This window comes from Lethenteron reissneri, chromosome 33 (genome assembly GCF_015708825.2).
Source record: "Lethenteron reissneri isolate LAM-NWPU_2019-01 chromosome 33, ASM1570882v1, whole genome shotgun sequence".
Lineage (NCBI taxonomy): Eukaryota > Metazoa > Chordata > Hyperoartia > Petromyzontiformes > Petromyzontidae > Lethenteron > Lethenteron reissneri.
In genome coordinates, this window is record NC_083811.1 from 8,002,335 (window position 1) to 8,026,364 (window position 24,030).

Here is a 24,030-nt window from a genome sequence, read left to right on the forward strand (position 1 = left end):
TGGAGGTAACAGCGTGGTTGTCATTTCAGTTATGGAGTCGTGGAGGTATACGTCGTGGTTTGTCTCAGTACGGGAGTCGTGGAGGTAGACGGCGGCGTGGTCGTTTCAGTTATGGGAGTTGTGGATGTAGACGGCGTGGTTGTTTCAGTTACGGGAGTCGTGGAGGTAGACGGCGTGGTTGTCATTTCAGTTATGGGAGTCGTGGAGGTAGACAGCGTGGTTGTCATTTCAGTTATGGGAGTCGTGGAGGTATACGTCGTGGTTGTCTCAGTTACGGGAGTCGTGGAGGTAGACAGCGGCGTGGTTGTTTCAGTTACGGGAGTCGTGGAGGTAGACAGCGGCGTGGTTGTTTCAGTTACGGGAGTCGTGGAGGTAGACAGCGGCGTGGTTGTTTCAGTTACGGGAGTCGTGGAGGTAGACAGCGGCGTGGTTGTTTCAGTTACGGGAGTCGTGGAGGTAGACAGCGTGGTTGTCATTTCAGTTATGCGAGTCGTGGAGGTAGGTGTCGTCTTCCTGGTGGTCGTTGCAGTAGAGGTAGGCGGTGTTGTCCTCCTGGTGGTCGTTGCAGTGGAGGTAGGTGTCGTCCTCCTGGTGGTCGTTGCAGTGGAGGTAGGTGCGTCGTCCTCCTGGTGGTCGTTGCAGTGGAGGTAGGTGTCGTCTTCCTGGTGGTCGTTGCAGTGGAGGTAGGCGGCGTCGTCCTCCTGGTGGTCGTTGCAGTGGAGGTAGGCGTCGTCCTCCTGGTGGTCGTTGCAGTGGAGGTAGGCGTCGTCCTCCTGGTGGTCGTTGCAGTGGAGGTAGGCGTCGTCCTCCTGGTGGTCGTTGCAGTGGAGGTAGGCGTCGTCCTCCTGGTGGTCGTTGCAGTGGAGGTAGGCGTCGTCCTCCTGGTGGTCGTTGCAGTGGAGGTAGGCGTCGTCCTCCTGGTGGTCGTTGCAGTGGAGGTAGGCGTCGTCCTCCTGGTGGTCGTTGCAGTGGAGGTAGGCGTCGTCCTCCTGGTGGTCGTTGCAGTGGAGGTAGGCGTCGTCCTCCTGGTGGTCGTTGCAGTGGAGGTAGGCGTCGTCCTCCTGGTGGTCGTTGCAGTGGAGGTAGGCGTCCTCCTGGTGGTCGTTGCAGTGGAGGTAGGCGTCCTCCTGGTGGTCGTTGCAGTGGAGGTAGGCGTCGTCCTCCTGGTGGTCGTTGCAGTGGAGGTAGGCGTCGTCCTCCTGGTGGTCGTTGCAGTGGAGGTAGGCGTCGTCTTCCTGGTGGTCGTTGCAGTGGAGGTAGGCGTCGTCTTCCTGGTGGTCGTTGCAGTGGAGGTAGGCGTCGTCTTCCTGGTGGTCGTTGCAGTGGAGGTAGGCGTCGTCTTCCTGGTGGTCGTTGCCAATGAAGTTGAAGGCATTGTGGTTGTACCTATGGTTGGACAGGCACAATACATCATGTTTCCCCAATGTCATTACAATACTTACAGGTGCAAAGGCTGTTTTGTTGCTTTCATCAGGGAAAAACTCCGACCATAGCATGTACACATTATTTTATAGCCCCTCCCCCCCCCGAAAACAAGTTTGATAAGGAAGAGGTTTGCTTACAAAGTTCATAACCAATAAGACCTTGAAGAACACAAATCAACCCTCGGGTGATATAAATGCGCAGCATAAGGTTCTGCTACAAAAAGGATGCACTTACTGATTTCAGGAATGCACGAACCATTGCAACGTATGTTTCCTTCAGGACAATAGCAGCCTTCTTCATGTTGTATGGTAGAAACGACACTGCTGCAGAATCAGAAAACAGACAATGTAATGAGGACAGGTATTTGAAAGGTTTGTGCCATGCAAAGTTGGGGGGAGGGGGGGGGGAGATCAATTACCCGTTGGAGCAGGACTTCACAATCTTTGGACCTTGTGGCATATACTGTCCGTTAGTGCAGTTGTAGCCTAGAGGACCATAAACGAAGCAAGGATATAAAAGTTTATAAAATGTAATAAAAATGCTTTTGAAAATCAAATCTGAAAACATTGCTGGGCCAGCGGCAGATGGCACACTAGCATTGTATTAAAACAGAGCTGACAATATTTTGCATTCAAGATTAATGATCAGTTACTACTCAAGATAGAAATAATGAATATTACCACAAGTTCCATTGGTGGCATTACGCCAGTCAACGTTGTAGCCCAGTTGGGCACACTTTTCTGCTGCTGCTTGAATACTGGCACAACCAGCCTGTGAGGAATTCACTAGGCACAGATCATACTTGCACGTGAACAGGAACTCTTGCAGGCCCACCACCTTTGAACAGTTTAAAAACATGCTGCAGAGGGAAACAGGGAGGTGGAAACAGCCTTGAAAATCTATTGCCTAAAAAGCAATTCAAATGCAAGGTTGTACAAGGGATCGCGCAAAGGTTTGGGAGGACCCAATTAGGAGTCACGTGAACAATGGCTTGAGTAATGAATGGCCCATCATTTAGAAGTTCCACTGGTAACAATTGGTTTTTGAGCACATGCTGTGTTAAGAAAACAAAGTGTACATGCATCACCATTGGAATCTCATTTGCCAGTAAAAAATATAATTGGTTTTTTACCCTTTTATCTGGCAACAAAACTGACACCTTTTTTACAAGGAGTTATGTTTGCATAGACAATACCTGCAGCCATAATGCAAACAAAAAACACAACTCTGATAATATATGCACCGTCCTTGAAGTTGATTGGTCCACACCCGAGACAGTTTTCCTTAGAGGTTCCAATGGTGTAAATGCTTACCGAGCTCTCATACGCTGATGGTGCATTGTCTTTGAGTTGTGCGCCTTTTGGCGTCATCTGGTCCAACACTATGCGAGACGAGGCTCTAAGAAAAGCTGTCTCGGGTGTGGACCAATCAACTTCAAGGACAGTGCATTCAGAGTTAGTGTTTTTTGTTTTCATTATGGCTGCAGGTATTGTGGGCTATGCAAACATGACTCCTTGTAAAAAAAAAGGTCAGTTTTGTTGCCAGATAGAAGGGTAAAAAAACCAATTATCTGTACATACATCATTATAACTACCCTGAATATTATGCAGCTAAATTGTAGGGCGGCTGCAAGCGTCGTGTTACCCACGATTTAGTTTAAAATGGACGTAGAGTGGATAATGTAAAGAAAGTTTGGGAAAGGTACATTTCATGGACAAATTGTGGGGGGGGGGGGGGGGGGTGGCAGAGATATGCATAAGTCATTGAAAAGCATAACTATATAGGACATGTAGTGCAATTCAGACGACTTGGATCCATTACGTGCTGTTGATGGCGCCGCACACCGACATGTTCATGTTGCACGGAGGCGGCGTAGTCGAGGGCGTGCAGCTCTGGTTCTTGCTGGAGTTGAACATCGAGGGGCAGTGAGGCTTGGTAACATCAGGTATGACCCAGCTCGAAGCAGTGCTAGGGCAGCACGACGTAGGCTCTGCGGTGCCATTCCGCCAGGCACAATCATCGTTGGGGATGTTGTTGCAAATGCCTGGATGTAAAGGCAGAAATATTGTGCATGCGTGGCTAATGCTAGTCTCCTCAATTTGCGTCTAACAGGACACGCATTGTTTATTTCTGTAGTGACTGGATGGCTATGTATTTACATTAGTTGAATTGATTAAAGCAGGCAAAAGGCATTAGTCGGAGTCAAGACACCCCATTGCAAAAATGCTAATTAAGCATTACATTTTAAGGCATACAATTTCTGAAAATGTAAAAAAACTGGCTGTAGCGTTTTAATTACATACGTTATTCACCTGTTCAAGTTTGGCATTCCAATACCTAAACCATGTTTAGGATGGGCACAAGTTTACATTGTCATCTACTTTGGATGCAGATTAAAAACCAATTGATACTTTCCATTTGGCACGTAGTGGCAAAAGGCACCTAGAGAAGAGGTAGCAAGTGTATAAACAGATTTAGGCGATCATGGCGTGGCATGACAACTTACCACATTGCCCTTGGGTGTTGTTTTTGAATAAATCATACGGCAAGTAGATTGAGAACATATCTCCAGTGAATGAGATGGTTGCATCTATGGCAGGGATGGTCACCTTCACCAGAATTCCACTGGAGGTAATGTCAATTCCATTCGATGACAAGGGTGGCGTCACTAGTACGTTGTTGTAGTATACCTTTGAAGAGCAATTGCGTAATCATTTTAGCAAACAGCTATTAGCAGCGTCAACTGTACATACAATTAAACAAGGATACACATGGACCTCTTACAAGCTTTAGAGTCAGGTGGGTATTAGTGGTGCCAAACGGAGTTGTTTGCAAGCAATTCAAACACGTTAGACATTTGTTACAATTTATGTTCCCACACTTGGTTGTTAAAGTAAATGCAAGCGTCAATTGGTAAATCAGAAGAAACCGTACCGTGATGATGTTCTGCCTTCTCCCCAGAGTGGCTGGGATGCTCATGTTGACAGCGTTCCCATTGTAGTTGACAACGAGGCCCCTGACAAAAGAGGCTGGGTTTCCACGGTTGAATTGATAGTTGTCGAGAAGGATTGTAAGGTTATGTTGCTTAACCCTTTCCTCCACCAGGATGTAAGTGCAGTCCTCCAGGAAGGTGTACCGAACACCATCAAATGTGATGTAATGGGGGTCTCCCCATCCCTGGCATTTGCCTTTTTGCAATTTCAGACAGAAAAAAAAGCTCATTAAAAAGAAACGTCATGGTCAAATACACTAAATGTCAGCATGGTCCTTCACCATCTGGAATAGATCCAGTGCAAATATTCATTGGAGGACTAACATGCTTGGATGAAAAGACCACTTCGTTTGTGGTGGCAAACAGATGTACGCTCTGGAAAAAAGGCAGCTATGTAATAACAATGGTCATGTTAGATTATAGAGCATTTTTTCCTCCTCCACCTTGTCAAGAAGGTACAGATCAAATTAGCAGGGTGCGTGGTGGGGTCATCGCATGCATGGCAAATGTATAAGGAGCCCAAAATCTAAAGCAATTTTAGGTGGGGGTCCTAGAAATGTAATTGCATCTAAAAAAAGATGGAACAGGAAGCAGTTTAAAAAGAAGTGCCAGATTGAAAATAAACAGGACCCTGCGGGGTGGGGGCTGGTAGGCACGAATAACCAAAGAATATAAACATAATGTATTACTACACTTGTTTAGCCAGGAAAGCCCCACTGAGTCTAAAGGTTTCTCTAGGGTCCTGCCAAGTGTTTGCAGTAGGGGGCGATGTTGCTACACCTAATCGGACGATACGAAGGGAGAGTTTGAGGCCTAGCTGGAGGCTTTATGGCGCTGGGAGTGAAATTTTATAATTTAAAAGTTAATTAAAAGCTATCTGAGGGAATTATAAGGGAATGTTACACTTGTTTAGCCAGGAAAGCGTCACTGAGTCTAAAGGTTTTTGTAGGGTCATGCTAAGTGTTTGCAGTAGGGGGCGATGTTGCTACAGACAGACGATATAATCTGTTGTAGGCTGGTCCACTTCGTTCCTACCAGTAACAGGAGACCTAGCCAAAACAGGTTGCTGGTGGTGTTTAACCCAATAAAGCAGTGTGCATAAAGCAGCATATACTCACATTGGCACTGCCATGTGCAGCAACCATCGCTGTCAGAAACACTGCGTACAAAGACACAGTTGGGCTTTGTGGACTCGCTGCAAGTCTTCATAGTGTAGGTGACGTTGTTGTCGATACAAGTGGCATTCTTACAGTTGCTCACTTTCCAAGTCTCCATATGCTGGTGAATGGAAATGCGATGTATAAATTAGGACCAGCATTAAAAAAAAGGGTTCTGTAACGAAAGGCTATGTTGTGGGGAATCATTCCAAAAAGGATGCATTATAAAGTATGCAGTTGTACAAGTCGAATCTTAAAAAGCACGGTGACATTTTGAATGCCAGGCTCCGAAAACCCCCTGCCACAGACCAGTTAGTGTTTTTTCAATATCGTATTATCTCATCAGGAAATATTGTAGAAATGGGTCTGCATGCCACGTACCTAGCAGCATGTCTATTTAGTATGGCAGTGCTACAATCATTTTAAAAAGGCAGCTTAAAATATGGCACCGTCCATGTACAAGATTGTGGTAACTGAAAGTCGGGCAAGAATTAACTGGGTGGGGCAATTCAGTGTTCATCCATTAAAGCAAGCACCTATCCTATAAAGTGCACCTACCATTAAAGTTTTCCTAATTAATGCAACTGCAGAGAGAAGCATGGTTTTATAAAGAGCAATCCCATTAATTTAAGCCATCCCAGTTACCTGCCGTGGAGGGACAAGGGAATAACACCCACTCCCTGTGGTGAACGCAGTCGATGATGGGGACGTTGCTGTCGTTGAACATAGGACAGGAGGAAAGCCAGGTTAAGTGCCAGCTTGGGTAATTTTATAAAATTTGCATCAACTGGCCAGATATGTTTGGCCCTTTGCACTGCATCAAGGCTAATTTTATACAAAGCATGATTTTCAAAACCCAAAAGGAAATACCCAGCTACGTGCATATGAAAGTAAACCATATGCTTGAAGGTGAACTTTTAGGATACGAAATGTGCCTGGATAAAAACCAGAACCGCTGAAAATAACCACCATTTAAGTTGACATGTATTATGGCATTAAAATGCATTCCATCACAACTATTGTATAAAGAACATCTCGCAATGTACATAGCCAACCGTGCTAAGTGTGGCGTTGCACTTGTTCAAATGGAGCAAAGCACCGATTAATTTGGGCCAGTCCACACGTTCTGCATGTGTTCATAGCTACCTTGCACATGGGACAAGTATTTTGGACCTCCACTTGAATAGGCAATGCATGCATTTTCAAATGCACCATGCATTTTCATTGTCAAGTACACCGAATTTTCCATGTTATACATTACGTAAAAGCACCACTCGTAAAACCTCAAATTAGTCCATTGCATATTCCTGTTCAAGGCAGCTGTGATTAAGGATCTTCTCATTGGGCTGGTTTTAGGGCAATGGACGGCCCTGTCAGGAGTTAAATTGTTACCTGTGATGGTGGGAGTCGTGGACGGACACCTGGTGTAACTGCCAATCACGCCGGCATCGGTACATATGCCCGTGACGTTGCACAGCGAACCGAGATTGGTGTTTGTATAGACGATGTCACCTGGTTTGTATTGGTGCCCATTGTAGATACAGCAGACTACATGCAGGAGGACAAGCCATGGCATTATAACTTCAATTAAAAAGCTAATTGATCAAGTAACGTTAGTGTGTTGTAATTACGAGTTGCTTTACGACATGTGCGTTTGTAATCAAATGTGTTGTCATTACCACATCGTACAATTTAAAGTTTGTATACTCTAGAAACTCATTTTACAACTTTAACACTAATATATACTCACCAGCAGTTGTAGAACAGTGAAGCTGCCCCATGGTACAGTTGCTGAAATAAATAAAATTGTTAAAGTTATTGTAAATAAATGAGACCAAAGCAGTTGCAAGATATCAGTTTGGGAGGCACTGGTCAGTAAAGGAAATGCATCTTTGGGAGGACATCGCTAGTGGTGCTGAAAGTAGATGGACAAGACTGGCAGTTGCAATGGAAGCGAGGGAATGTCAAGACAGGTGGAGCAAAGGGATAAACGTGTGGTACGAGAGCTTTGAGGTCATTGTTGGGAAGTCATGCAGCAGTATATAGATCAGAGATGTAAATGACAAGCGGTCAGACTTATCTTCAGGTCGAGTTGCACTGTACACAGCATGGTAAGAAGGGATGCTTACCATATCTGGCACGTGTCCCTGCTCACGAAAGTATCACCAGGAAGGACTATCGTGTCATTTAGCTCACAGCTGCAGTTCTCCCTCGACACGCAGTGCAAGGTGCGTTCATCCAGGTATGTAGCATTTGAACATTTAGGGTAGCAGCCTGTAATGCAAGACAACGTTATTTGATCAAGGTTGTATACGTTGGTGAAATGTACCATATTACCAGATGCAAAATAAGCTCTGCATTAGCACTATTTGTAATTAAAATCTACAAGCCCAGAAATTGCACCGAGGACCAGCCAAGAGAGCATCGAGTTGCAATATTATGGCCATAACCGAATTTTACATATAACGTAGTTTGCACTGTAGGCAGCTTTCCATGAAAAACCGATGGTGGGCAGGGGACCTAAAAAATACAAAAGCAGTTATCAAAGCATTTCACCCCCACCGACATCTATATTTGAGTGTAGCGCTAGCAGCTCCCGTAAAAATCGCAACCAAGAGCATCCCAGACGGCTGCAGAAGTGCATCGGAAAGCACGCGATGGAGCGACTGGTGGTTAGTCAAAGGCCGCTGCTTAAAAACAAACTTTGACCGAGATGGCGTGATTGTTTATGCTCCCGAGATCAGCAAGGTACTGTGGCAAGCACTTGCGTAAAAGAGTGCGAGGCATGCATTTGTTTCAACAACGTTGGTAATCCCCGGTGTGAAAACTGCAGGACAGTTTTGCATAAGGCAATCACATGTGCAAGTGGCTTAAAAATCCCTTTTGCCATGCAAACATTGGAGGCAACGGATCTTCCTACCCAAGCTTGTACACCAATTTGCTACTCTGGCCCAGGGACTATTTGGGCCTGAAGCCAGTAAGTGGGTGGTAAAGTCAAGACCATGCATAATTAAATCAAGATTGTTTAAGTCGAATCTATTTCATATAATGGAGGTGCAATGTCTAGACCTGGATGAGGTACCAAACAAAACTGGTTCGGTCAATTGAAAAGCCTGTGCATGTACCTTCAAGCCTTGGGAAGTCACCCAGGTTGATGCCTTCTGGATCACCACAAGTTTTGGTGTCGACACTGCCACATGGATGGTAGTGCCAGGTGCATGTGTTGGGGTTATTATAGAAGTCACAGAAAACAGCTGGAAAAACAGGAGCGAAGAAACAGGGTGTCATCTAGGAGCCAAGGTTAAAATGAAGCGAGGCAAAGTTGGGTAAACCATTTTAAAAAAGGTTGGAATGCTCCATTCATCTTTTTAAAGTCAAATACGTTTCAAAACAGCATTGTTAGGTCAGAAGTTACTTCACTTTTCCAGACGTGCATGAGGCAAGGGTGTTGGGGAGCATACACCAAGACCGTGCACAGTTTCAGGCATTCCAGTAAACCCGCATGAAGTTACTGGAGGCTTGCCAAAGGTGAATTGTAGACATTGGCCATGGTTTGTGGCCAACCCCTTGAATATCCATGGGAGGTTCTCCATTAGAACACAGGGTCAACCCAAATATTTATGAAAGATCAGTCTATGGACTCTGGCTTGTTGTCTAGCAGCTTTGTCCAAGCAGGAAAAACGCACCACATGGGAGGGCACATTGGACAAAATGGAGATTCTATGCAGTGCATGTGTATTTTTCAGGCACTCACGGCACAAGTCTGGGGTCCTCCAATAGATGCACAGGCCAACCTCATTGCATGCCTCTGCATAGGCAGCCACTACCGTGCAGAAGAGCGCGCACTCCAAGCCAGTGTCGCATGCACACGAGTCACGTACACAGGCCTCGTAGTATGGCATGTAGTCCACCTTCCCCACCACCACAAGGGTGGCATGAAAGCCAGACATTAACACGAGGTAAACATTTCACTTTGCAAGGCGCTTGTGTAAAAGGTCATCTGTAGTTTATACTAGCAAAAATTCAAGTGAACTTTTAGGCGTACACAATTGCATTTATGGGGACAAAGGCTGCAGAGGAATACAACCAATGTTGCAAAGAATAAATTGAAATTAGGTATAATGGACTTCACCCTCCAAACTCAGAAATTGCACAAGCCGAGCAACCACGCCACAATCAGCGAGTGGCAAGTAAAGCATACCTCTCCGTGGCACGATGCAAACATCCCACTGCTGAGGAGGCTGCACTGCCGCTCGGCAGACACCTTACGGTTAAAGTTCAGCACACAAGGAGGGACTTCCTCAACCATATTCGAGCACGTCTCGTCGGCCTTCCAGCTGTTCCCAAACTGAAGCGCATTAGCCGACACCGAGTGGTCCCGCATGGTGAAGTCGTCAGACACATCTCCGTTGTACTTTCCACAAAGGCCACACAGCTCATTCTAGGAAGGGATCAATTTCGTCGCATTAGACTACAGTGACAAAAATCCCAGCAGACCAATGGCAAGAATTTAGCAGTGTATATGTTAGCAGCACATTTTGGACACAATGTGCACAGAAACTAAGCTTTTTGTACGGACGTACAAGCCTGAGGTGCATGTGTAACTACTGTATTTGTATGCCTAAGTTACGAATGAGTGCATGTCTCAATTGCAAGATAAAGGGCATCGTGAAGACCATCTTCCTAAAATAGAGGCATATACAGAAATGGAGAAAAGAGTTGGTAATTACAGAAATATTTATGGCTCACCTTCCTGTCTGGAGTGACCTTAATGAACAGGGTTGTCTTGCGGTCCCATACTAGTTTTATTCCATTTGAAGCATCGACAATTAGGTACAGCCCAACAGAATACACCCTAAATCTGTGTGTGCTGCTAATACTCCTGGTACTGGACCTGGGAGAGAATGAATAGGTCCCATCTGCCAATTTTATTTCTTGGTCCTGGGAATAGAAAACCACATTATAAATTTCAGAAGCAAGAATTAGGCAACTTTAATGCGATTTGAATTACGAGTGCACAGGTCTTGCCTGCAGGAAGAATCTTATGGATTTGGAGCAAGTGGACAAGGTATTGCCACACAGTACGTTCTCCACGGCGATCTGGAACGTTCCATTTTGTGGACTGGTGCCACAGTAGTCCTATGAACGAAACAAAATGTCATGTGTAGGGACTTGTTAAATATGAAAAGATTTGTGGGTCTCATTAGGACCCTGTGGGGTTTGCTGGTAGGAACGAATAACCAAAGAATATAAACATAATGTATTATTACACTTGTTTAGCCAGGAAAGCCCCACCGAGTCAAAAGGTTTTTGTAGGGTACTGCCAAGTGTTTGCAGTAGGGGGCGATGTTGATACACGGTCGGACGGACAATATAATCTATTGTAGGCTGGTCTACTTCGTTCCTACCAGTATAAAGTTCCATACCTGCACCACTACGTATTCACAGTAGTGTCCATTAAACAAGAAACTCTTTCCATCAAATGTGGAGTAATGGCCATTCCCAAATGTCTTGCAGACAGCTGCACAGTAGTTCTTGGTGCAGTTCCAGAAACCATTGGAACAGTTGCTGAATGGAAATAAGAAAAGAATGCATTATGTAGTAACAATCACGTACCCACAAATGCCTAACCAAGTCAACCAAGGCAGGATCACACAATTGATGTTTGGCCATTACCTACGAGGTTTAGTATTTTGGAAACACTATGGAAGTCTACATTGACAGCTGCCATTAGCAACACAGCCCCAAGGCTAATTGGTGGCCTCACACTTGACTACCGATCACTTTGCTCAGCCAGGGGGGCATTTTAGGTATACCTTCCCCCCCCTCCCATGCACATTTAGTGCAATTGAACCTAAGTTGAATGTAGGTTAGTAGACGAAATCGATTTTATTATTTAGGCTATGTAATGATATGGCCATAAAAATGGGTTCAAGACCTTCGACACAAAAATGGTGTTTTGGGAAGTTGAAAGTTAGGAACTTCAAAGTCTAACTTTAGTAACAAGAACAGAGTAAAGGCTTGGGACATTTTAAAATGCAATTAGGTCCAAACCAGTAAACATCCCTCAAACCCAAGGAATCACGGCCAGTTGTAGATGTAAATGACAAAACGTCATTACATTTAGCGTTTCACAACACCCACTAAAGCAAAAATGTTTATTCCATAATTTCAGTAAGGCCAAATATACGTCATGTTTTACTACAGCTCAATTGGCCAAGAACGTTAATCTTGCATACACCATCATCTCGTGGCTTTGAGTCTCATTGTAAAACACATGAATAATCTTACCATTGGTTGCAATCAACTTGGATGGAATCCCCAGGTGCATATGTAATGCCATTGTGCTGGCACGGGCAAAAACGAGGTAGGACACAGGTGCCATTGCGATTCTTCACAAGGTCCTTTGGACAAACGCAGCCTGGATAGCACCGTACGCCGAGCTGGACATGGGTATGCAAACAACAAAAATCGGGTTTAATATTCAGCACTTCAACTATACTAGCTTTTATACAAAAGTGGAATTCTTGTTAAAGATATTGGTGGTCTTTTCATACCAGTCAAATGACACCACTACTAAGGTTAGGTCCAAAATGGCCATGATTACGAAAGTCCAGAAGGTTAGGTCACTACTGAATATAATATTTGGGAACAAAAATGGCAGAGCTTAGTGCACTGCATAATTCTGCAACCCAGTTGGCCTATAGTTTGAAGTGGAATGGACGCATCTAAAATATTGGCCTCTGGAGATTGAAGGCTTAAAATGAATATCCAAGTGCAAAGTGTTAATATCAGCAATGGGTAACCCACGTGGCCAGTGGCCCCTCATGGCCACAACCCTTGGCAATAGCCTTTAAAGTGTACTCGCGTGCCTCCCCCAAAAGACTGCACTTGTTTTAGGTCCCCAGGAGATATGTTGTAGCACCATACTAGCCAAAAAGCTGGCAAAGGTCTGAAGGTCGGTTTTTGCGCATGTGTAAAAAGGATATTTAAATGACCACTGAAAGATGAGGCCCCTATTTGTATGGTTAAAACATCTGCAGTAGTAACAAGGGCAGCCTAATTAAACCAACTGTTGTAACAAGCAGACTACTTCTAGGCCACAAATGAATAATTTGGGCACAGACTTACACATGGGGGTTGCTGCAACTCGCAGGTTCTCTCACAAGCCTTCCCATAAACACCACTCTGGCTGTTGATGCAGTCGGTATAAACCATTGGGGGATTACATTCTGTTGAGAAAAAGGAGAATTAAAACGCCATGAATTTGATCATGAAAAAGCAAATGGCAGCAAATCATGAGCCCATATTATTCTATTCTCACTCCATGAAAAAGGGAGCAAAAAACAATTAACATGAAAGTGTTAGTATTTGTAAAAACGCAAGGTAATACAAAAGTCTATTTCAACAGCCAACAATTAACTAGGGTTGTGGGAAACGCCCCTCAGGTTGAAAGCCTCAAAATGGCTTGAAGAGCCTTTGTTAATCTACAAATTATTGAAGGGCTGCAAAATGCTGCACACTTCTGGTAAGATTTACGATAGCCCATACCTGGGTAATCTTGGCAGCGCAGTACTCCATTCTTACAATAACTGAAATGGAGGAATGTTTAGGTTAAGCATATAAATTAACATTTGCATCAACGTCAAATTATAGCCCATATAAAAATGGCAGCGACACATTCTCCAGCAAACAGTACAAGTGTATTGCCTGTGCCAATTCACATTGACGTATTGCAGGCCATATCTAGGTTTGCTTGTAGGATGTTATGGTAATCTTAACAATGTACTCTCATGGCAATTTGTAGACGTGTTGTTTTAGATTAATAATGTTCTTGGCATATGTATCTTAGGAATTAAGTCCAGCCACCCAAAATCGGAGTTGTGAACTCTGGAGGGCCAAGCTTAAAAATGGTGTTTCCCCTTGAAGTGATGTACGATATTTCACTACAGGGGTCTGATAAGAATTAGAAAATGGAATATTTCACGGCACATCCCGAATATAAACAAAGACTGCATTACAAGCAGGGCTGTTCGAGTAAAGGAAGTATTTTAGACCAATTGTTTGCAAAATTTCTGAAATGTACAAATTGAACACCGCCTATTACGTACACAAGCTAATTTTCATGAAGGACATGGACCCAAGGTGAAAGCAACGTTACATGAACAATCGTATCAATTTGAAAATATGGTCTAACGAGAACATTTTTAAAGCCACAATGTACAGTACAAAAAGGTCAAGCTCTTTGACGATGGTAATGTATGTTTTTGCATACATTTTACATAAATGCATGGAGCTTTTGCCCAACGACTTGAGCTGCGTCGTAGAGCAGCAAGGATAAAGAATTCAGAATTATAGAGTAGTGGTGTAACCTTCAGTTGTACCAGCATGGGACTACAGGCAGTTGATTCAGTACAGCAATTACTCGCTTAACGTGGAAGAAAACCACATTAAAACTAGGCATTACTGACCATGTACAGACATTGCAGCGTCGCTGACGAAAGGCCATTATATTTGTGATGCATTTAGTTGCCATAACCACGTGACATCTTGGGAGAAGTCTGCACAAGTGCCTCAAGCCAACCATTAAAAAATGCCTAATTCTGACGTAGAAAAATTCTAATCTCTGGCAGCAGAACACCATTGAAAAATACATTTTAAACTTGGGAGGTCCGTTTTGAAAAGGTCTTTCTGGGATTTAACCAACCATTACGTGTCTGCCTTCCCATAAGATGCCACTCATTCCCATGCCATAGCCACTGCAGTCCTTCCAAATATTGGTTCAGAACTTTAAATCATTAAAATCAAACTGAAAGTGCATCTTCATTTGGTGCAGGGCAAGAACATTATGGCCGTCGACAGTGGGACAATGGTTAAGCTTTGTACGTACCAAGAAAGACCATTTATGTAGACAAATGCACCTGGTTGAATCTTCTCGCCATTCAGGAAACAGGGACAGCTAGCCACAGAAATACATTTCCCTTGGTCGTCCGCATACAGCCCCCTAGGGCACTGGCAACCTTCCACAGGCACATCAGTCACGGTGCATGCCACATCTCGGTTGCTCAGAGAGCGGCACGTTCGTTTACAGCCATCACTGGCGTAACTAAATAACTGGTTCTGTAGACACCCCACCAGTGAATCTGAAAGAGAAAGTCAGTCATTCCATTAGCGATTTAAAGTCAATAGAGTTTAGACGTCAAATAAAAAGCAGGCAAGTCATGATATTTTTATGCACATGAGGAATTGCCGAAATCATAGCAGACTTGCCAGTAAAAATATGGAATACAACTGGCCTGCCGATTGTTGCCAGCCTTAAGAATATGGAAGTGTAAAAAACACTATTGTTGCAACCCTTGGAATTGCCAGGATAATACCAATTAAAAAATGTGAATCTCTGGAATGCATTAGAAATGGACTAAAGATTCTGGAATTGGATGGACTGGCTCAGAGTGAGGCATCTCAAAGCAATGCAAAATCCTGGGTCTTACCAAAGTGCACTCATGGCAATATTAAGGCCTGATAATTAGTGTGTTCTGAGAGTCACCATAAAAAAAGTCAATTTAAGCACTTTCAAATGGACTGGAGGTTGCGCCAAACAGAATGATATTCATTTCAAATGAAATAGAAAATGGTGGGCAACTGCCCATGCGATTAGGTTGAGAGCTGGTCTATTGTAGAACCCATCATCTACCCCCAACATTCCAGACATTTTTTTATTGGAAGCAATATTCTTGACCCCCCAAATGGTAGTTTTGAGTACAGCATTACCAGTGGCTTCCCTCCATCCACGCAGCACACGGCCTTTGGATGCACAGGCACGGGCATAGGCAAACTGAGTCTCCGTCACACAATCCTGGCCTGCTGGGCAGCTGCACGCATCTGATATGCACCTCTGACCACACGGTAAAGGACGTAAAGCTGCAATTACTGTACTTGCCCATACTATTACAGAGGGAATGGGACCTCCCGGAGCAGTAGAGCCCCTTTCTCAGGCAGTCATTTTCTCCAATGGCCAGACATGCAAGGCGAGAATACACTCTTCGACAATGAAGCGAAGTGTCGTACTCATTTATAATTCGGTGGACAAGAGGATATGAAAAATGCACCCATTAAAAATCGCCATGGCATGGATGTTGAGCCAAGAACACATGTATTTTAAGACCTGAAAATTAAGCTTGCCAGAAACTTCTGGATTGCCACCATTAAGCAAACGCATGTATTAGTTGCAATTAATAAGCGCATGCAATATTTTTTTAATGAAGCTCATTTAAAAAAGTAGTACCTTGTAGTATTTGTAGGGGTCTAGCAGGTCATGGCACTCGGCAAAGATTCCAGGTGCTCGTAGAAAGGAGCAGTCGCGCTCGGCGCTTTCCGCTGGTGAAATAGAACGTGCAAATGTCCTTACAATTAACGATGGTTACTATAGGTGGTACACAAAGCAAACACTGAAACAATTTGTCTATATTTGCATAAAGGTTTAGGAAAAGGCAGATTCTGGAACTCTGCAATTAACCATTTGAGAAACCGATGGACATCAGGGTAAATAAGAATAACCTGCACAAACAAAGTTTTTCACTATAAATCCTTTATATGCGTGGTGGCTACAGTCCTCTCGTCCTCTGGCGAGATGGCTGCCACCTATGGGTCAGATGATTGCATTGCACCATTAAGCAATTGGTAATTAAATATAATATTTTTGTACTATAAAGTGTAAAATTTTGGAAAAATGTTCACGAACATCAATTGTCACGCACAACGAGTCTGTGTGGAAAATGTCAGCTCGATTGGATCACGGGAAGTGGGTTAAAAAACGACCAAAAATGTGCACGGTCCTAAGCAAGAACTTTATATAAAGGATTTAATGGTGCATCAGGCAAATTACTTTTTGCCCTGGGTTTGTATCCAAGCTTGGCCAGTTCATTAAAAGCCAGAAAACGCCCAATTCCAAGGCATCTTTATTATATCAAGGTTATGCACATTAAATCTTCAATAACGTGGTCCTTTTATGGAACGCTAGACGCGCCAATGCATTTCCTTCACACATGCTTACAAAACAGGAAGGAATTTAAAAGCGTGAACTACCTATGGCCATGTTGAGTAGGCATGGATCTTGAACCATTGTATCAATGTCCTCACAATCAGAGCTTGCCTTCCAGGAATTGGCAAACACAACAGCTGTGCCTTCCACCAGCCCCTGGCTGGACATGAAGTCATCCGTAGCAACTCCATTGAAGTTTCCACACAGCCCTGTTACACATTTGGTGCAGATGGTAGGTCAGAATAAAAAATGGTAAGTTTTATCCAGGTGTAATTTATGTTAATATTGTTTCAAGAAGCATTCTTACATTTGTGAAAGACCTGCACAAGATTACCTTTTGTCTGGCCCCTAAATGCTTCAGGCAGTGTGATATACACTTGCATGCTGGGAGAGATCTGCACCTGCATTTTCAGGCCAAATGACGTGAACACTTGTAGGAACATTGAAGAAGTCTTATAAATGGTGATTTTGCCTGCAACATTGGAATAAACATTAGCACAACATTACAAATTTCCCAAGAGCCAAAAAGATGCAAAGAACCATAGTTCACTGGTATAGCCTTTTCATTTACCGGACTCGTGAGGCAGCGGGACAATCATTTTAGAAGACAGGACGTCACCATTGTTTTTGAATTCATAGGATATCTGGTAATGAAAAAACAACATTAGTTTCAGTCATAGGAGGTGAAAATGCAGTTGCCGCCTGGTTGATAGTCCATGCCGTATTAAGGGCATGCAACCAACGTGAAAGCACGTAGACGACCATTTAAAAAAAAGCTATCGCGATTGTTTGAATTCGCCATTATGGAGAACCACGAGAAGATTGAAACCATAAACAGTTTAAAATTGATTTTAAATAGCAGGCGCCATTAGCAAGCATTTGTTGAAGTGCTATAAACAAGAACAAGGTGGCCACTGCAAGCTATTGGCACCTAGAATTAGCACACTGCATGCCTTTAACGTCCTGTTATTTAGGCAACACGAATACTTTTTAACGGTGTAGCGTGTTGTACATACCGATTGAGACTTCAGAGTTACGCTCTTCAAGCAAGCTCTTTCAACTGGAAATGATGAACATGGTCGGAGTAGAACTTCAATGACCCAATCAGCGCTCTGGCAAGGCAAATGGATTCCATTAGAAACTGCACAAAATCATGTGCAAGTGCTTGCATCACTGCAAAATGGCCACCATGGACAGGCATGTCATTAAGAATTAGCAGCATATTTGAGTTGATGGCAAGAACACAAAAGTCCAAGTTTATATTATAAAGGACGTAGGAAACTGCTGCAAATTTCACAAGCTGGATTAGGTCAGCTTGGTTATAAGAAGAGCACGTAAAAAAATCAGACCATTTAACAATGTAAAAAGTTATCATGTGCAGGATGGACTTGGCATGCTCGCTACTGGAGGGAAAGTCAATTATTTTCCATAACCTCAATTTTGGATATATTCTTAAAATACAATACTAAACTTGCACAAATGTATTATTTTAGTAGACACTGCAGCCGCATAAAATATTTAGGACCTGATGAACAAATGCAAGTAATGTTTTATTTGGTGGAAACCTTACAATTTCAGATTAGATACTTTCTACAGCAACTGCCTAGGAAGTCAATTTACGCTGGTGAAAACCGAAGGCGGTTACTTTGAATGAGCACGTGGAATTGTTACTTTGGAAAAGGATTGTTCTTGCCAACCCTTGTGCAAATGCTCAACAGCAAGAATTCGTGCAACAAACAGCAGTACCATGGAAAGGTAGTAATAGCAGTTTCCATTGAAGCGGAAAGACTTGTGGTCAAACGTGATGAAGTTGGAGCCACCCTCCAGGGAGCAACCATCAGCACACTGCAGGGCATCACAGCTCCATTGGCCAGCCTTGCACACACTGCAATAGGATGCCATGAGTTGTGGCAACAATTTGTTTAAACAAATTCGTATTCCACATCATTGGTTTATAAAACGCTAGACCAATCTAGATGTCAAACGTGTTCCGCTTAGCAAGTACTTGGTTTAAAAAAAAACTAGTTAGGTGGTGTCCCACAAAAGGAAGTTTAAAACGCACCAGCTTCGACAACCCTGTTGGGAAATGGCACCAGGGCTGTACGCGTCTCCATTCAGAGTGCAGTTGCACTCGCTCAGCAACACGCAGGTAGTCCCATTGCTCACGTTTAGCACAGAGCCTGCAAAACAAGGAGAGGTTTAAATCGTAACATGTCACCATTAGGACACCAAACCGTGAATCAAGAAGCTACAAGAATAAGCAGTGCATGGAGACATAGGAAGATTTTAGGTTGCAGTTGAGCAGCTAAAAAATACGAGAAAAGCAGATGGCATGGTACACAAGATGGCGAGAAGGCAAAGATGGCAAGTAAAAGGATCCATATCCAACCAGGGAAGGAGCTCACCGTCTTGTTACAAACCAGGTGGCAAGGGAATTTTTAATAAAAGGGTGTGATTAAAGATCAGACTTTTGATTTTGCATGGTTGAACAGAATTGGAGTTGACATTTGGAAAAATTATAAGTTAATTCATTTGTATGCTAAAAAAAGTTCACGAATAAATCTTTCTAAATCAAGTTAAAAGCAATTCAAATGAAACACCATACAGAAACGAGATGTCACTACCAGCTCTTGAACATAAAACCAAGCAATTGAAAAGAGAAGTAACGCCATCTGCAAGCATTTGAAACTAACAGTATAGCAAATGGAGAAAGACGCCAATGTCTACCATAGCCCAACCACATGCGGTTCACTGTAAAAAAAATATCATTGAATCATAAGTTTAATATTGCAGGCGCATGGCTCACCAGGTGGACAAAAACAGCCAGGTACACAACCCTGGCACATGGGCTGGAAGGGGTTGGCACAGGTCTGTGGGCAGGTGGAGCCACACTCCTCGTATACAAGGTCACCAGGACAATTCTGGGGAGCTTTGGGTACAAAAGACAAGGCAGTGTGCATTAGTCATAAGCAGCAGATGGCATGTCAAAAATAGGACCCTGCGGGGTGGGCTGGTAGGAACGAATAACCAAAGAATATAAACATAATGTATTATTACACTTGTTTAGCCAGGAAAGCCCCACTGAGTCAAAAGGTTTTTGTAGGGTCCTGCCAAGTGTTTGCAGTAGGGGGCGATGTTGCTACACCTAATCGGACGATACGAAGGGAGAGTGAGGCCTAGTTCTAGGCTTTAGGGCGCTGTTAATTTTTAATTTAAATGTTTTAATTATTTATGTAAAAGCTTTAAATGTAAATGTTTCTATTTAAAAACATGAGGGAATGTAACATTGTTAAACATTAACTCCCTTTCACACGCGCGGGGGTACGATACAAAGGGAGAGTTTCAGGCCTAGCTCTAGGCTTTAGGGCGCTGCGAGTAAAATTTGAATTTCAAAGTTTTAATTAAAAGCTATCAGGGAATTATAAGGGAATGTTACACTTGTTTAGCCAGGAAAGCCTCAGAGTCTAAAGGTTTTGGTAGGGTCATGACAAGTGTTTGCAGTAGGGGGCGATGTTGCTACACGGTCGGATGGAATAATCTATTGGTGGCTGGTCCACTTTGTTTGTACCAGTATCCTATACAGGCTTTACAGGATTCATGTCCAGGTTCGCTCTTGCAGCATTACCTTTGAATAGGCCAAAGTTGAGACTTGAACACAACTAGGCCATGTTATATGCATCATGAGAGGTTAAATATCCCCATGACGTAACAGGGGGTGAATGATAATACATACTAGTACAGCATTTGCATGTCTCACTGGCGATTTATCTGAAGGCACTATAGACCCCCACCCCCAGGAACGTTTACGTACCACAGAGGTTCGACGTGCGCCAGGAGGCCAAAGTGGCACCTCCGATGATGCACTCGAGTGAGAAGGCGGTGAGCGAGGGGCAGCCACACATGGTTTGGTTTTCGCAATGACACTGCTCGTGCATGCACATAGCCACGAAGCCAGATGCAGGCACGTCACATGGACCCATGCGCTGTATTGCCAAACTGCAGGTGCTCCACATCTGTGGTAAAGTGCAGACAGAAAATTTATACATCGGTGTAGCCCAATGGTTAGACTTACAAAAATTCGTTATTACATGCATTTCGGTTTGGTCTTGTTTGCTTACTATATTGCTAAAAATAGTGTTATATTCTTTGGAAACCAAATGCATTAAAATAAAACGGTGTTATTTGTTTATGTGCATCTTATGGTGCAAGGCCACTTTTCCTTGCCAAGCAGCTTGGGTCAATCTTCTGTCCATGCCACCAAGCGTTGAAAACGCACAACTGTTGGTAGTACCAACTGTTGAGTACCAACTAACTGTTGAGTACCAACAGGTAGGAGGCAGACGCGGCAACTGCTCCTCCCAGAAACCAAAGCATGTAATCACGATATGCGTCAGTTTCTGGTTTGTAAAATAAGTACACCACTTGTTTTTAGCGGTTTCATTCTCCACGTTGATGCAAAGTCTACGGTTTTAGGGTTGGAAAGTCGCAAGTTGTAAATCTTAGGAATGTACGTAACATTCTGGAGCCTGATGGGAAAATAAAGTGGATACTCCACAGTCAGGTTTCAACAAGGCAACCCTCAAAGTTATGCCCCTACATTGAATATCCGTCCGACTTTGGGGAGAGGGGGGGGGTACACTGGGCAACTCACCCAAGGTTTGGAACACGCTGTACTCTTCACCTCACACTCCTGGTTCAGTCTCTGCGGGTACTCGTATGCCTCCAAGTCAATATTCTCTGCACACGGAAGCATTGCATTTAAACTAAACCTTGAATATACATTAGCCATGCTGCCCCCATGCAGTGGATTAACCACAGCCGACCGCTTCTTTCAGGTGCAAGTTCAGTGTTCAAACATGAAAGTGCCATTATGTGCAGTAGATATGAAATTGGATATTTGAATATTACCATAATTAGCACTCAGCTCTTTTTGCCCATCAAAGTTTCCGCAAAGTCCACACATGCCATCACGAGCACCTCTGCCAACCACCACCTAAGGCACATGGTCGGTCAATTCACAACAGCAATTGAGCAAAAGATCGTGAAAATGAATGCCAGTTAAAAAGGTAGTCAGAACCGTCACAAAACCACAACATACCAACAAGACGTCTTGGGCCCAGATAATCTTTATACCAGGATTGCGTAGGGTGATCTTGAGTCCCATCCCAAACCGAGTGATGTGTAGCCGAGTGTTGATGTAAGGCACCACCACGCTGGTAAAATATAAAAGTGATTTCCAGGACATGGAAAAAAGGCGTTTAAAAGTTACAGTACACAAAAGAGCATGGGTGAATTATTCCAACAGGAGACTACATAGTATTATCATAAAATGCATTGGACACTGGTAGAATAGTTAAAACAATGCAGTTGCTGTATACGAGTTAAGAGTAAAAGACTGCACGATATTTTATGCAGGACCATTACACCAAACCACATACATCATTGGCAGCCTATGAGCCCGACAAGTTAAATTCCAATATCATTTCAAGGTTTCAACTTCCCCTCCCTCACCTTTGTTGTCCAAGCGATAAGATTCCATCAGATATCTTCACCACATCAGATTCGGTTTGGATCAAAATGCTAAGGTAGGCCCCATTGACGCGCGTCACCACAACATTCAACTCCTGGAATGGCGACCGGCAATCCCGGGCAAATGTATAAGAGCAGTTGGACTTCAGTTGAAAGAAGGATCCATCAAAGGTCTTCACAAAGCCATTTCCCCACGTGCTGCACACACCCTCTGAAGAACCAAAACATGCGTGGTATAGTACAGGAAACCTGAAAATAGTTTCTCATATTGCAATCGGATCCCAATTTAGCCGTAGTTTTCCCTCCGCTTCTTTGTAGCGAAAATAACCAAATTGGGCAAAACCGTCATTGGTTAAGACTTCCCTGCACACAAGAGTCAATCCTGCGAATCAGTTATTCATTTTCTGTACCGATCACTTGGTATCCTGAAGTCGGGGGTACAGATAAAATGGGAAAACTGCGCAACAGCTGGGCATCCAGCATCACACCCTTAACCTCGTCACCATGTAAATCTGGTGTTACACAAATTAATGTTTAAGGTAACGGACTTGTTAAATGCATGTCCCTTTGCAAAGGAACTACAAACTTAAACATGACAAATGGTTCGACACAAAGGGAACCAACAGGTACTTTTAAAACGTCAGTATTATAATTAACAGGCATGGTCGATACACCCCATTTAAGACAAAATAAAGTTTGCCACCTTCATCAACGAGCACGCGTTTCCAATGGGCGATTAAATGCATTTCCATAGCTAAAGTGTAAAACTCAAATTGCACCAATTTATGTCAAACGGAATGGTAGGTGGCGTGATGCAGGTTTGACGAAGATTCCAGCTGGGAAAAGGGGTGCTTAATAAACATACCAAAGAGTAGGGCTTCAATGCAAGATCATGCTACTGTAGTGGATAGGTGACGTCTTGTACTCTTATTAAAGTAGGGAGTTAGCATATGCAAAAAAAGTCGGATTTTTTGGGCAGTAAATGTGCCGAAAATTGGGGTGTGGAGATAGCACTCAGGGTGGGTTTGAGCGATAGAAAAACGCTTCACAAAGAACAGATGGCAACTACTTTAAAATGGTAGGCACTTCAGACTGGAATAACCTGTAGTGGGATCAGTTAGACTTTAATAAAGCAATGGATTTACAGCATGTAGGAGTAGGTGCATGTAGAGGACACCAAATAATTGGATGGGGCAAGCTACGTCCTTTTGGCCTTGAAACTTTGCCAGTTCATGCAATCTAACCTTGTGGCATTGTATTTCACGTGCCAACTTACCATTTGGAAGCACAGTCTGGTGGTCTGGAGGGTCTGCCGTGATCACCATCAGCGTCGCTGTGTCACGTGGATAAAAAAAGGACCACATTTCACGCAACTATTTGTACAAAAAAATGTAACAGCCAATTTTTAGGCCATTTTAGACGTGTACAGTACATGGTAATGTTAACGTGGGTTGACCAGGTGGGTGGGCAAGTGCAGGGACCATGCAGCAGCATTACCAAGAACACGGCACCAGCTACCCACATACGCTCAAGTTAACGTGTCAGGGTTGCTTGCTAACGTGGTGTTGCAAGTATTTGATAGTTCAGTAGAATCGATTAACACCTCGAGGTTGATCCAATTTGCAGATTAACACCAACTTTCGATTGACGTGACTTTGATTTTTCCTTTAACCAAAATTAATAATCTAAAAAAAGTAACATTTTTTTTTTCAAATTTTACACGCAAGTGTGATAGGCCAGGAGTTGCCACCAAGCAAACCTAGTTGTCAGGTTCGATATTCAGCCATGCATGAAAGGCAATCAAACTACTTGAATGCCTTTTTTTGAAAAAGGAGAAAAAGACATCTGTTGCATAGCTGCATATATAAATAGTGGTAGCCACTCTA

The 24,030-nt window shown here is 43.5% G+C and overlaps 1 protein-coding gene across 1 annotated transcript; it reads right to left on the reverse strand.

Annotated features, from left to right (window-relative positions):
* Nucleotides 1-29: 29 nt before the first annotated feature.
* Nucleotides 30-22,247, reverse strand: LOC133350431 (mucin-2-like). The gene is made up of 37 exons (XM_061564772.1): nucleotides 22,127-22,247; nucleotides 21,714-21,828; nucleotides 21,524-21,608; nucleotides 21,267-21,352; nucleotides 20,427-20,628; nucleotides 19,422-19,544; nucleotides 18,678-18,795; nucleotides 18,362-18,500; nucleotides 17,632-17,727; nucleotides 17,187-17,259; nucleotides 16,950-17,087; nucleotides 16,660-16,824; nucleotides 15,860-15,951; nucleotides 15,346-15,469; nucleotides 14,465-14,717; nucleotides 13,126-13,166; nucleotides 12,706-12,806; nucleotides 11,866-12,017; nucleotides 11,001-11,142; nucleotides 10,603-10,713; nucleotides 10,324-10,515; nucleotides 9,776-10,015; nucleotides 9,329-9,485; nucleotides 8,700-8,828; nucleotides 7,704-7,848; nucleotides 7,325-7,365; nucleotides 6,967-7,122; nucleotides 6,220-6,287; nucleotides 5,536-5,695; nucleotides 4,360-4,613; nucleotides 3,932-4,115; nucleotides 3,247-3,469; nucleotides 2,106-2,284; nucleotides 1,844-1,910; nucleotides 1,660-1,748; nucleotides 1,178-1,386; nucleotides 30-1,127 (listed from the first exon to the last, which is right to left on the reverse strand). The coding sequence occupies exons 2-37, from the start codon at nucleotides 21,777-21,779 to the stop codon at nucleotides 30-32; spliced, it is 5,898 nt and encodes a 1,965-aa protein (XP_061420756.1). The 5' UTR covers nucleotides 21,780-21,828; nucleotides 22,127-22,247.
* Nucleotides 22,248-24,030: the final 1,783 nt, after the last annotated feature.